The 14,803-nt window shown below is 46.0% G+C and overlaps 1 protein-coding gene across 1 annotated transcript; it reads right to left on the reverse strand.

Annotated features, from left to right (window-relative positions):
* Nucleotides 1–3,431: 3,431 nt before the first annotated feature.
* On the reverse strand, nucleotides 3,432–14,290 carry POLR2C (RNA polymerase II subunit C). Its single transcript, XM_070952762.1, has 9 exons — nucleotides 14,115–14,290; nucleotides 12,431–12,480; nucleotides 12,255–12,323; nucleotides 11,148–11,200; nucleotides 9,290–9,418; nucleotides 7,825–7,876; nucleotides 7,104–7,272; nucleotides 5,973–6,047; nucleotides 3,432–4,253 (listed from the first exon to the last, which is right to left on the reverse strand). Exons 1-9 carry the CDS (start codon nucleotides 14,198–14,200, stop codon nucleotides 4,109–4,111), a joined length of 828 nt encoding a protein of 275 aa, XP_070808863.1. The 5' UTR covers nucleotides 14,201–14,290; the 3' UTR covers nucleotides 3,432–4,108.
* Nucleotides 14,291–14,803: the final 513 nt, after the last annotated feature.

The following is a 14,803-nucleotide window of genomic DNA, read 5'->3' on the forward strand; positions in this document are numbered from 1 at the left end:
TGGAAAGGGACGTTTGACTTTTCACCTACTTATTTTCCCTGGAGATAATATCCCCTAGGAGATGGGAAGGGAGGGGAGGGGGGAAATTCCTTTGAGCTGGAGCAGTAGATTAGGGGTAGAGTGACTTGGAAAATGGCCAATGAGTGCAGAGGAGTGGGGAAAGGAAAGGGAGGGTTTTGGGTCAGGAAGTCAGTGTTGGCTACGATGAAGTCAGAGTTAGAATGTCATGCTTAATAAATGGGAGTTTTTCATCAAAGACTTTGTTTGAAATGCAATTTATTTGAGACGACCTCGAAACCTGACATTGACATTTTTATCCATCTATTGAGAGTCCTTTCGAAGAACCTGGGATATGCAGGTGTTGCTGTTTGATGGTGTTATATGATTTCAATGTGCATGGCTCCTCATCTTCTCTAAGTGACTCTGGGAAGCTGACAACAACTCTCCAATAAAAGCAATTTTAAAAAACTAGTAACTAAGCGTAAAGACTAGAGGAATGTGGTGTTTCAGTGGCTATGACGCTGAGCTTGTCGATCAAAAGGTCAGAGGTTCGAATCCCTAGTGCCGTGTAACAGGGTGAGCTCCCGTGACTTGTCCCAGCTTCTGCCAATCTAATAGTTCAAAAGCACGTAAAAAATGCAAGTAGAAAAATAGGGACCACCTTTGGTGGGAAGGTAACAGTGTTCTGTGCGCCTTTGGCATTGAGTCATGCCGGCCACATGACCATGGAGATGTCTTCGGACAGTGCTGGCTCTTCGGCTTTGAAACGGAGATAGCACCGCCCCCTAGAGTCGGGAACAAGTAGCATATATGTGCGAGGGGAACCTTTACCTTTAAGCGTAAAGGCTATCAATAATCACTTTAAAACAGAAGTAATCATGATCAACAGCAAAACCCATCCTTGCAGCAGCTCAACATAGCCATTTATTTTAAAAGAATATTTGATTAAAAACAAGCTGAAATACAAAGCCATATATTTTAATCTAGCTTTAGGCTTGATTGTGGAGCAGAATCCAGAGTTTATCTGGCAATAACAAGCATCTGCCCCATTTCAGAATTCAACGATATATGATATATATATATATATATATATATATATATATATATATATATATATATATATATATATATATATATATATATATATATCAAATTATGTGTTGCATTAAGCACAGAAGAGTAAAAAAAGATCAAGTTCTGTTTTAAACAACGAGATTTTCCAGTTGCTGTAATTTCTGGTATTTATCGGTGTTTCCAACAAAACATTTGTGTGAATAACAGCATCCTAGTTTTTGTCAACTTTGAGTGAGTGGCAGCTGAGCCTGGTTATTGCAAGGGATGGTTCTAACTGCATGGTTGCTTACTTGTCCTTGGCAGTCTTACTACTACTTATTACTACTAGTTCAAGCCCTGCCATAGACTGAAGACATCATTTTCATCCACAAGTGCCTGATGCCACCCAGTGGTTACTTTTAGCATGACAGTTTTGTCTATATTACCATCCAAAATATCTTTGTGCCTATCACCAACAGAGATGATGCAGGGGTGAAATCCAGCAGGTTCTGATGAACCGGTAGCGGAAATTTTGAGTAGTTTGGAGAACCAGCAAATACCACCTTTGGCTGGCCCCAGAGTGGGGTGGGAATGGAGATTTTGCAATATGCTTCGCCCAGGAATGGGTGGGAATTTGCAGTATCCTTCTTCTGGGGTGGGGAGGGAATAGGGATTTTGCAGTATCCTTCCCCTAGAGTGGGGAGGGAATGGAGATTTTGCAGTATCCTTCCCCTGGAGTGGGGTAGGAATGGAGATTTTATTTATTTTATTAAATTTATTTATTTTATTTTATTAAATTTTTATCCTGCCCTTCTCCTGCTGGACTCAGGGCGGTGCACAGCCTAGAATAAAAAACATCCCAATACAGTATCCTTTTTTTTTTTTTGCAAATTTTGCAGTATCCTTCCCCTGGAGTGGGGAGGGAATGGGGATTTTGCAGTATCCTTCCCCTGGAATGGGATGGGAATGGAGATTTTGCAGTATCCTTCCCCTGGAGTGGGGATTTTGCAGTATCCTTCCCCTGGAGTGGGATGGGAATGGAGATTTTGCAGTATCTTCCCTTGCCATTCCCAAGCCACGCCCACAGAACCGGTAGTAAAAAAATGTGAATTCCACCCCTGCCGTAATGCCCAGACTTTTTCCTTCGTTATCCCAAACCACTTATCAGAAAGTGTTACTGAGCGTTGATCACTGCCATTGTTAAGTTAGTAACACGTTTATTAAGGGAATCATGGCTTCCCCATGAACTTTGCTTGTCAGAAGATTGCAAAACACATGATCACATGACCCCAGGACACTACTGCGGCCATCGTAAATATGAGCCAGTTGGCAAATGTCTGAATTTTGATCGCATGACCATGGGGATGCTGCAAACAACAACAAAAAAACCTGGTCGTAAGTCACTTTTACCAGTTTTTTGTTTTTAAGAAGAGACTGGACAGTCACTTGTCTGAAATGGTATAGGACAGGGGTCAGCAACCTGTGGCTCTGGAGCCGCATGTGGCTCTTTCATCCCTCTGCTGCGTCTCCCTGTTGCTGGTCGGTTCCACAATTGATAGGGCTTTCAGTTAGGACAGGTAGAGGAAAAAGGACACCATGCTAGGAGGAAACTCTATGGTGGGGGGAACCGGACTTCCGGTCAGCAGAGGAAGAAGGATGCCGCGCTAGGGGGAGACTATGATGGGGAAACCGGACTTCCGGTCGGCTCCAGAATTGAACGGGGGTTTCCGGTTAGAATTGAGTGTTTAAGGTTGTCGATCTCTGGTATAGGACAGCGATGGCGAACCTTTTTGGCAACGAGTGCCCAAACTGGAACGCGCGGGCATACGTGTCCATATGTCTGTGCCGGGGCACTGGAAACCCAAAGATCAGCTGGCTGGTGACACAATTCCTGTTTTTTGGGCCATTTCAAGGCCAGTTTCTGGCACTCTGGCACCTATGAAAACCAACTGCGCCGGAAACGAGATCAGCTGGCGACGGCGAGCGTGCCCACAGAGAGCGCTCTGCGTGCCACCTCTGGCACGCGTGCCATGGGTTCGCCATCACGGGTATAGGATCTCCTGATTGAGCAGGGGGCTGGACTAGAAGACCTCCAAGGTCCCTTCCAGCTCTATTCTGATTCAGTGCCGTTGTAACTTCAAACAGTGATTAAATGAATGGTTGTACGTAGCCTGCCGTAGGTTCATAAACTTATGGTTTTACCTGATCCACATAACAACCATCTCTGCTTCGTATCACAATTGAGGCTGAGGAAAAGGAAACCATCTTATTTAAAGTGCAATCGATAGGGAAGATATTGTATATATATATCCTTGCACAGATTCTATCAAACTCTAGAGCTGGAAGAAAAAAAATAAAAATAAAAATGCAGACCCATGTTTCTCAAAGCAGAAATTATTTTTTATTATGTGATAAACCTCTGTTGTGTAACACGGACTTTCTTCAAACTGGAGATCTTTCATTCAAGATCTCAAAAGAGACAAAAAAAACCCAGGAAACGAGAGATAAGGTTGGTGGTTTTATTCTCAAACTGCATATTCTTACATCCAAGGCAGGGGTCTCCAACCTTGGCAACTTTAAAACCTGTGGACTTCAATTCCCAGAATTCCCCAGCCAGCATGGCTGGCTGGGGAATTCTGGGAGTTGAAGTCCACAAGTCTTAAAATTGTTAAGGTTGGACATCTCTGACCTAAGGCCAATATTTTGTCAGAGAATGCCGAATGCAATTTAGAAGAGCTAAATTGTTTCTCAATTTAAGAGGTTCTCAACTTCAACGGCTTTAAGATGTTTGCAGTTCAAACTCCCAGCATTCCTCAGCCAACATGGCATTGCAGTCTAAGGCAATGCTGGCTAGGGAATTCTGGGATTTGAAGTCCCCATATTTTAAAATGGCTGAGGTTGAAAAAAAAACCCACCGATTTGGAAGAAAGCCTGTTTTGACCCAAAATTAGCAAGAGAAAAACACCGAGTATCGGATTTGGCGGGCCCTCCCGTGATCCCAGTTGTTTTTATCATTTCCCAGAAATCAGGGTTGTTTCCAAGCGGTCAACTAGGATCAGTTGATTGTCAGCACTTCGTTCTGGATCACTTGACTCAGCTGGGTTTGGAGGTCGCTCAACTTCTTCTTCAACCCAGATAAGGCGGAGAGAACAATGGTCTCGGGACGCAGAGAACCGCAGGACTCCACATTGTAGTAAAACCTGAGCAGGGGATAAAAAAGTTGGAGGGACCTTCATTTAAGCCACGATTCAAGCCTAGCGCTTGGTGCTCATAATCTGTGGTTTTTATTAATGTAATTATTGCACGGATGTGCCCCCGAATGGACCATTCAGGGGGCTCCTGGCAAGTGATCCAATATTGTGATATTCCCTCTGGGAGGAGGTTCCGAAGAGTCTATAGCAGGAGTGCCAGATTCTATTAACAGCTTGGTTCCTTAAGCCATCCGTCTTGTAATTTTCAGGCTTCTTTCCCACCGTCATGTAGAGTTATACATCTGAACTACTGATGTTTCTCTGTGTCATTCACGTGTGGGTATGTGGGTATATGCAATGATGGTTATCTTTTGAGAGTTGAATGCAACAAAATTTTATTTTAATGTATGCTGATTAGTGTATATTTAAAGTGACAATAAAGTTTTTATTCTTTTCTATTCTTTCTGTTGTATATTCTATTCTATTCTATTCTATTCTTCGTTTTCTATTTTATTCTTATTCTTTCTGTTCTATTCTATTCTTTCTGTTCTACTATTCTATTGTTTTCTACTGTGTTTCCCCCAAAATAAGACCGGTTCTTATATTAATTTTTGCTCCAAAAGACGCATTATGGCTTATTTTCCGGTTAGGTCTTATTTTGAGGGAAATACAGTACTAAACACCTCCATCTGCTGACGAACTTAACTGGGGCTTATTTTTGGGGTAGGGCTTATATTATGAGCCAGCTGCCCCCAGAGATAAGGAGAATCCAAGACCTCGGTGCCTTCCGCCGTGCCCTTAAAACTTTCTTTTTTCAGCAAGCCAGGCTGGCTTAACATATTTTTAAATATTTTAATTGGTTTGTCATTTTAAACTGGGGCCAAATTAATATATATTCTTTTAATTGTTTTTAATGTTTGTATTGCATGTTTTTATCTGGCTGTATACCGCCCTGAGTCCCTCGGGAGAAGGTGCCGTATATAAATTCAAAATAAAATAAAAATAAAAAAATAAATCCTGAAAAACCATGCTAGGGCTTATTTTCCGGTTGAGGCTTATTTTCGGGGAAACGGTATTCTATTCTATTCTATTCTATTCTATTCTATTCTATTCTATTCTATTCTATTCTATTCTATTCCATTCTATTCCATTCCATTCCATTCCATTCCATTCCATTCCATTAATTATGGTGTTCAGCAAATCAGGATTAAAACAAAACACAGGTTAAACTGAAGGGTGAACCAAGTACTGTATTGATTTCGGGGGGGGGTGTCAGAGAATGCCATCGCCCTAATGAACTGTTTAGACCACAGGCAGTCCTCGAGTTACGACTATAATGAAACATGCCCATCACAGTTATAAGTCATTATCGTTGTAAACCGGGCCATCCACATTACCAACCCAATTTTATGACTGTTATTGCGGCTGTTATGCGACTTACTGCAGTTGTTAAGGGAATCCTGGTCATTAAGCAAACCAATGATTTGCTGTGGAGGCGTTTATACAAAAACTGGAAGTAAATACTGTTTTTTTTGGGAAAAACATCGTTGACCATTGTAGACCATTATAATTTCAACTCCAGCTCATACATTCCCCCCAGGGAAGTCCATGGTAACTTTCCATGGTCACTAAATGAATGGTTCTAAGTCAAGGACTGCCCGTGTAGCCTTATCCAACCAGCTGAGTTCCAGTTGGAGAGAAATCTAGTTCAGGTACCCGATCCCTCACCTTTCTGGCTTCCCGTTAGGATCATAGGGTGCCTGGGCTTCATCTTCATCGATTTCTGAATATTCGCTCTTCGGCCTAGAAGGAGACAAGAAACACAAGAGTTGATGTTGAGGTGTGAAGTTAAACATCCATAGAGAAGACCCTGATGCTTGAAAAAGATCAAAGGCAATTAAAAAAAAACAGGATGTCAGAAGTCAAGGAGGTGAGATGCTATCTACCACTGATCACAAAATGACCTTAGAGAAACTCAAAAGAGGCAGGTACTGACAGGCAGTCCTGGAGAAAAGATGCTTTTCAGGTCACAAAAGTCAGAAGCATCTGGATGACCAAACAAAAACAACAATAAAGTGTTTACAGAAACCTACTGTTGTGGCCTGTTGGCCCCTCCAGCAGCCGAATCGGAGGAGGAGGTGTGGGAGTCAGAGCCAGCATCAAGGCAACCTGAGAGCTCCAAGGGGGAAGAGGGAATGGAGCTGGCACAGAGACAGAGACGGAGTCTGGGCTGACCGTCAGCCCTCAGATGGAGAGTCAACAGCCCCCAGGTCTGGAGGTGGCTGATGAGGAAGAGGAGGAACAGCTGGGTCCAGTGCCTGACGTGCAGATGCGCAGAAGGCAGAGGAGAGGAGAGCAGTGGAAATCTATGGGCTGGTCCTTGGGATGGAAGAGCCACCGCTGCTAGCGAAGCCCCACCCTAGCTCTGGGGATAAAAGGCAGGGGGAGGAGATGAATAGATGTGGAGACAACTATTCATCTCCCTGCCGGACAGACTTTTTAGTCTGCTGTGAGAGAGAAACCTTTTAAAAGAGCCGAGGTGGCGCAGTGGTTAGAGTACTGCAGGATACTTCTGCGGACTGCCAGCTGCCTGCAATTTGGGAAGTTCATATCTCACCAAGTTCAAGGTTGACTCAGCCTTCCATCCTTCCGAGGTGGGTAAAATGAGGACTCGGATTGTTGGGGGCAAGAGGCTGACTCTGTAAACCGCTTAGAGAGGGCTGGAAAGCACTGTGAAGCAGGATATAAGTCTATGTGCTATTGCTATTTTGTTGGGGCTGCTGGCACTCCTAATAAAGGAATCTTTGAGTTCACTTCAAAGGGTTTGTCGTGTTTGGGGAGCTGGATGAGAACACCTACCATTCCTCAGGCTTGGGGTAGACTGTATGACGCAGGGCGTTGTCTGGATCGTACTCAAAGGCCACGCCTGCTGTGGGGTTCCACTTGGCGTGCTCCTTGCCAAAACCCTTCGTGGCATAAGCCCGGAGCCTTAGTTCTTGGCCTTTCCGCAACTTGACAATCAGGATGTCTAAAAAAAAGAAGAAGAACGATGCATCTTGTCGGACTGGAGGCTTATCAGAATCGTGATGGGTGCCCGTAAATGCAGAAGGCGGTATTGCAAACTAACTTTGCCCACAGCCTGGAGTTCGATCCTGACCAGCTCAAGGTTGATTCATCCTTCCATCCTTCTGAGGTCGGTAAAATGAGGACCCAGATTGTTAGAGGAAATAGGCTGACTCTGTAAACCGCTTAGAGAGGGCTGTAAAGCACTATGAAGCAGTATTTAAGTCTAAAAGTGCTATTGCTCTAAAGCAAGATGTTGGATGTCTTTGTCAGAAAAGTCTTCTCCATCCCGATACCTTCCTTGATCACCACCTCCACCATCTGCCCAAACTTATTATAGCTATCCAATGCCAATAGACTCTTTATTACCAACTACAGCTGTGGTATGTGCTACTCATAGGTCAGCCAGAATGCTCCGTCTTCCCTAAAGCAGGGGTCTCTCCAAACTTGGCAACTTTTAAGATTTGTGGACTTCAACTCCCAGAATTCCCCAGCCCAGCCATGTTTGCGAACGTACCATCTGGTTCAACGTAATCATTGGGGTCATTGTCCCTTCTCCTGGATGTCACCTGCAGAGGACAAAGGAAAGGTAGAACAAGGAACGAAGGCTTCTCCTCTTCAGGACCATGTTGGCAGTTCTGGCAGAAATGCCAGTCTGCCATGAACCCTGGGGAGGAAGGCTGGAAGAGACGGCAAAGGCTTGGAGGAACATAAAACTGAATTGAAGATTTCTCTTTGAGAACCTACAACGTTCCCTGGGAGAAAAATGCCGTACGTGGAGTGACTGTGTCCAAAACTTCTCTTTTAAAATTGATTGGACAATGAGGAGAGACAAGCAATGGGAAGGGACCAGGGGTGGGTTCTAAATTTTTTTACTACCGGTTCTGTGGGCGTGGCTTATTTTGTGGGTGTGGCTTGGAGGTCATGTGACTAGCTGGTCAGAGTCATTTCTGGAAGGTCCTCGCACTTACGACCAGTCCTCACACTTACGACCCGACTCATTTGTTTGCTTTTAACACTGATCAGCTGTAGGGCGGCCCTTTGAAGCTCCGCGGCAAGAGTTTAAACAGTTTTTTTCCCTCTAGTCATCAGCTGGAACTCAGGAGGCAGCAATAGATTGGGGGTGGGACCAAATAAAAGGTAAGAATAACGTGGGGGTGGGGGAGGGGGTGAAGAACCGGTTTGGTGATGTCATATCGTCACCGCTACCGGCTCGGCCGAACTGGACCGAACCGGGAGGAACCCACCACTGGAAGGGAAATTAATTGGAGGAAAAACTCTTTTAGTTTTGGCTTTGAACTGCTGTAATTCACTTGACCTCTAGTGAACGATACCTTTATCGACAAATAGAGGGAAGGATCATTTTTACTTAAAAAAAAAAAAAAAAAAAAAAAAGCAGGACTGAAGCTTGAAAAAAGCTGAACCAGGTCTGACAGTTCAACTCATGAAGCTTAAATATGGCCTATGGACTAATAACTATAATAAATCAACAAATAACATGAGTTGTCCTTTGAAAGAAGCAACAGGTTTCTGGACCAGCTCTCTAGAGTAGAGGTCTTCAAACTTGGCAGCTTTAAGACTTATGGACTTCAACTCCCAGAATTCTCCAGCCAGAATAGCTGGCTGGAGAATTCTGGGAATTGAAGTCCACAAGTCTTAAAGCTGCCAAGTTTGAAGCCCTCTACTCTAGAGTCTGTAAATAGTCCCTTATAACCATCAAGTTGCTTGCTTGGAATCTCGGCCATGCTTTTATCTTGAACAGTGGTGGGTTGCCTCCGGTTCGGACCGGTTCACAGGAACCGGTAGTAAAACCGGCGGGAGGTTCTGCCCACCGACCCGAATGTCGTCAGGAAGCTTCTACGCAGGAAGCTCGCTTTGCCTTCTCTCTCGCGGTCCTGTTGCAAACCGGTAGTAAAGGTAAGTAGAACGCACCGCTAGTCTTGACCCAACCGCAGTGTGTAGACAGAGAACAGGACACTGACCGGTATAACTTGGGAATTGTTGGAGATCAGGTCCCGAGATGTGACATGCCGCGTCTGGTCTTCATTACACCGGACATCGAGAGAGAATTCCACCGAACAATCGGGACAAAATTCATCGCAGTTGCAGTCCTGGTAAAAAGGGGAGGCAGGAAGGATGAGGGGTCCTTCTGGAGCTCAACTCACCCAGGGATTTTCAGTCTTCTAAATTGGACCGAATTTTCACTGGCCATGGTCAGATGCCATAGATCTATACTATAGGCCACCCAACCAAACAGAGGAAATAGATTAACTTTTTGCTAGTCAGCTAACTAAGGTATGTAAGAAGCACATCACAATAGTAATGGGGGACAAACTCTGCACCAAGTGGAAGATCAAACAGGTGTTGTGGTCCGCCAGCAGCCTGCGGAGCTGGCAGCGGAGTCGGACAGCGATGAGGCTGACGAAGAACATGGGACAGTCCTGGAGGCTGGGGAAGGCCCGGATGAGGGCTCTGCGTTGGAGGCAGAGATGGGGCCAGAGCCATCGGGGAGTGAGGTACAGACTCCTGAGCCTCCAGAGGCTGACAGTAGAGAGGCACAGGAACAGGAGGAGCCTATTCCTAATGCACGCATGAGAAGAGCTGCCAGAAGGCAAGAGCAGCTCAAGCAAAGAGGACGACTCGGGAGTAGGGCCAAGAGATGATTGGCCCCTCCCATAAAGCTTAAAACAGACCAGCAACGGTGTTTGGGCTTTGCCGGAAAACAACATTGGTAGCTTCGTTGTCTTCTTCGTCTACGTCTTGTATTTATTTTTGTATCTATGACTTTTGATTATTTGCCAAGAAAGGCCTTTGGCAGTTTGCCTAATTGGACCAAGGTTTGAGAAAGGACTGAGGAATTTGTGTTGGGAGGAATTTGCTTTAATTTAGTTGAATGACGCTGGGAATGAAGTAATTCTCAGCTGTTCGAATAAAGTTTGTTTTTTCACTGACTGATTTTCCTACTACTTACTTGGGCCTGGGTCACAACAACAGGTTCCTAACAAACCTAGCAGACAATTTTGTTTCCCAAAAAGTAAAGAAGGGAACAAGGGGATCAGCCATATTGGACTTAATTCTCACTAAGAGAGATGAAATGATAGAAGGTGTTGAAGCTACAGGAACCTTGGGGGCAAGTAACCATGCAATAATGGAAGTCAACATTATGCAAGCACTAGTAGTAGAACAAAGTCAAACTAGAGTCTTGGACTTTAAGAGAGCTAATTTCAATGAACTTAGAGAGAGCTTGGGAAGGATTCCATGGATGAGAATCCTCAAGGGGAAAACAACTCAAGAAGCTTGGGAAATTTTGAAAAGTGAGATTATAAAAGCCCAGTCTAGCACAATACCAATGAATACAACATCATTATCATCATCTTTTAACGATCCCATAATCCCTTGCAGAGTGCAGTCTGGGCAACTGAATGGAGCTAGCAGAGTGTTTTAATGGCCGGATGTCTTTCCTGTCGCCAATGCGGAGCTTTGTTCAGCAGAAATATTCTCATTGTGCCCGAGAGAAAAATATCTGCCTCTACCTAGGATCAAATTCACAGCCTCCTGATTGTGAGGCGAGAGCTCCCTCTCTAGGCCACCGCACCACTCCGGGTCAGATGCCCTCTATAAGTGGAGCAAAATACAGGTAGTTCTCAACTTACAACAGATCACTTAGGGATTGTTTAGGGACATGAACATTTTTCACACTTATGACCGTTGCCTCATCCCTATGCTCACGTGATTTACAATTGACTCACAGAATTGAAACAGGAATGTTGATCCTCTATCTTTAACTCCCTCCTCATAGTGATCCTCCCAAAATATAATTTATTGCCGGCTTAGACTCACCCTGGAATACTGCAGTTTATCAACCACACCATCACTGGTAAGTGGGATCAGACCTAAGGGGAGAAATTGAGGATGAAAAATAATCAAAAAGTGTCAATCGAGTCAGAACTATCTGGCAGAACATGTGTAAATAGCAATAATTCTAATTTAATCTATCATATTTTTCGGACTATAACGCACACTTTTTGTTTCTCAAAAGGGGGTGAAAATGTCTGTGTATCTTATAGACCGAATATTGTTGAAGCCCCGCCCACCTGCCAGCCGTTTTTTGGCCTCCACACGCCCTGTTTTGGGGCCTTTTTTAGACCATTTTTGGGGCTTTTTTCAGACTGTTTTTGAGGCTTTTTTCGGCCCATATTCAAGGCTTTTTTCAGCCCATTTTGGGAGCTTTTTTCAGTCCATTTTGGGGGCATTATTCAACCTATTTTTGGGGTTTTTTTCAGCCCTTTTTGGGGCTTTTCTCAGCCTGTTTTTGAGGCTTTTTTTGCCCCGTTTTTGAGGCTTTTTTTGAGTTGTTTTGGGGGCTTTTTTCACCCTGTTTTTGTGGCTTTTTTCGGCCCATTTTTGGGGCTTTTTTTGACCCGTATTTGAGGCTTTTTCTAGCCCATTTTTGGGGCTTTTTTTGACCTGTATTTGAGGCTTTTTTTGGCCCATTTTTGGGAATTTTTTTGACCCGTTTTTTCCAGAAAAACTGGCCTAAAAAGCTTCAAAAACAGGCTGAAAAAAGCCCCAAAAGTGGGCTGAAAAAATGCTGGAAAAGGCCCAAAAAAGGGAGGCCAAAAACTTTTTTGTTGTTGTTTTCCTCTTCTAAATTTAGGTGCGTCTTATAGTCCAAAAAATACAGTAGATCAGTGTTTCTCAACCTTGCCAACTTTAAGGTATGTGGACTTCAACTCCCAGAATTAGCAGAGCTGGCTGGGGAATTCTGGGAGTTGAAGTCCACATATCTTAAAAGTTGCCAATACAGATTTAAAGAATTCCCAGAGATGCTTTTTCTTTGTTTTATTTTTGTGCATTTTTTCCTTGGATTTTCATTTTCTGAATAAAATAAAATAAAAATGTGCAAGAAAAAAAAAAGTCTTTTCCTTCTGTTTTACGATTACCTACCTAATCGGTGCGCGATGAACTCATCGTGTAGCACGGATGAATTGGCATCAATCTGAACCCAGTCTATAGCTGAAAACAAAATAAGAATGAAGTAAACACAAGGAATTTTCTTCCCAACTTAATGCGAAAAGAAAGCGAATGCATGAGAGAATCTGACAAATGTTGGGGGATATTACCTATGATAGGAACTTCTGCTATGAAGACTCTCCTGATGGAATTTGCGACTCTGGAATTAAAAAAAAAGCACAATATTCATAACACCTAAATTGCAATTGTTGTAATAATTATCTCAGTTCTTGGGAAGGGCTCGATAGGTGGATAACAATTCCAAATCCAGTTTGAATATCTGGCTGACTGGGGGGGGAATTCTGGGAATTGAAGTCCATCCGATTTAAAGTTGCCAAGTTTGAGAAAGCAGTGGGGCCTGCTGGAGTGAACCACGAGCCACCCCCCCCCCCAAACCCTCTATGCCAAACCATTTGCAGCTTGATTACTGGCCTTCAAGGGCAGCCCTATCTAGACCTGATTGCAATACAGGTAGTCCTCGCCTTTCGATGACCACAATTGAGCCCAAAATTTCCATTGCTAAGCAAGCCGGGGGTGGGGTGGGGGTGGGTGGGAGACTAGCGTGCCCACACCAGCTGGCGTGGCTGGATCTCCCCACGTGTGAGTGGAACAGAAAGACCTGCATGTCTCCCTTCCACCCCACGCTGCATCTCCTCATGTCTGGGTAGGAGGGAAGGACCCACGTGTCTCCCTTCCACCCCACGGATCTCCTACCCAACGCTGGATTGCCCACGCACAGGTGGACATGTCCAAGCAGGTTGGCCGTGGCTGGATCTTCCCATGCATGGGTGAGAGGGAAGGACTCGCGTCTCTCCCTTCCAGCCCACCAATCTCTCTTCTACCCACGCTGCATCTCTGGACACCCGGGTGGGAGTGGGAGAGACCCATGTGTCCAGTCCAGCTGTCCGTAGCTGGATCTCCCCCCCCCGACAGAGGTTGGGAGGGGAGACCCGCGTCCAGACCAGTTGACCTTGGCTGACTATCCCCATGCACGGGTGGGAGTGGGAAAGACCCTGTGTCTCCCTTCCACCCCATGGATCTCCCTTCCACCCCCTGCTAGATGTTCCCATGCCCCCAGTGGGAGGGAAGGACCGGTGTGTCTCCCTTCCATCCAATGGATCCCTCTTCCACCGATGCTGGATCTCCCCACGCACGGGTGGGAGTGGGAAAGACCCTGTGTCTCCCTTCCACCCCATGGATCTCCCTTCCACCCCCTGCTAGATGTTCCCATGCCCCCAGTGGGAGGGAAGGACCGGTGTGTCTCCCTTCCATCCAATGGATCCCTCTTCCACCCATGCTGGATCTCCCCACGCACGGGTGGGAGTGAGGAGTGAGAAAGACCCGCGTGCCAAGACCAGCTGTCCCTGGCTGGATCTCCCCACATGCGGGTGGGAGTGGGAAAGACCTGCGTGTCAGTGTTGCAACTCCCAATTAAAGTGTCTCCCATCCCACTGATCTCTCTTCCAACCCACGCAGCATCTCCCCACGTGCGGGTGGGAGTGGGAGAGACCTAAAGGAATGTCTCCCTTCCACCCCATGCTGCATCTCCCCACGCGTGGGTGGGAGGGAAAGACCCGTGTGTCCAGACCGGCTGTTCCTGGCTGGATCGCCCCACGCGCGGGTGGGAGTGGGAAAAACCCGCGTGTCCAGCTGTCCTCCAGTAGCTGGATCTCCACCTCCACGATCTGGGGTGGGGGGGTGGGGGGGAAAGACCCGCGTGTCCAGACCGGCTGGCCGTGCAGAAAGCCCCCCACCCCGTCCTCCGCGGGTGGGTCGGCCTTTGTCGCTGCTCACGCCAGGTCGGTGTTCTCGATGATGAACTTGACGTTGTCGTCGCTCAGCTCCGTGATGCGCACCGTGGGCTGGTTGGCGTAGGGCATGGCGAGCGGGAAGCTCCTCCGCCGCCGCGGCTCTTCCTCCGGGGCTGCTAAGCCTGCCTCCCAGCGACCCGGGAGGACCCGGTGCAAGACGCCCCGCCTCGCCTCGCCTCTGAGCCCGGCCCTGGAGCGCCCTCTCGCCGCCTTACTGCGCGCTTCGCCCCGGCCGCTTTGGATGCGCTTGCGGGTCCTTTTTTTAAAAGACTCGTTGACTTCAACTCCCAGGATTCCTGAGCCAGGAATCCCCCCCCCCATCCCGAGGTTTATTTTTTGTTTGTTTTTCACTGTGAGTTGTATTGTGTTGGGGTGGGGTCGGTTGCACGAATGGAGGCTCAGCCAATCTCATAGTACACATGTTGTACAGCTCTGACAATAAAACTTTGAATTGAACTGAGTTCACATCAAAAACATACTTAGTTAGGCCTTGATGGATTCGCCTGGGTTTCCCCACCCCCTAAAATGAGCAGAGGACTGGGGCAGGGTTAACCTTGGAGGTCTTCTAGTCTAACCCCTTTCTTGGGAGGTCTCTATAAAATATAACTGCTAGGAAGATAAGAAGTGGGCTTTCTTCACTCTCTGTTTTCTGCTGGTCTTTTGTGCTTCGAC

This window comes from Pituophis catenifer, unplaced genomic scaffold (assembly GCF_029215685.1).
Source record: "Pituophis catenifer annectens isolate HBS135680 unplaced genomic scaffold, rPitCat1.0.hap2 SCAF_13, whole genome shotgun sequence".
Classification (NCBI taxonomy): domain Eukaryota; kingdom Metazoa; phylum Chordata; class Lepidosauria; order Squamata; family Colubridae; genus Pituophis; species Pituophis catenifer.

Bases quoted from the DNA above. Each gene is read 5' to 3' on its own strand.
- POLR2C (XM_070952762.1), bottom strand. From the start codon at position 14,200: ATGCCCTACGCCAACCAGCCCACGGTGCGCATCACGGAGCTGAGCGAC. The intron at 7,877-9,289 runs GTCAGTGTCCTG...TGTCCTCTGCAG, and splicing joins ACAATTCCCAAGTTATACCG to GTGACATCCAGGAGAAGGGA. The intron at 4,254-5,972 runs GTGAGGGATCGG...TCCCCTGCTCAG, and splicing joins CCTAACGGGAAGCCAGAAAG to GTTTTACTACAATGTGGAGT.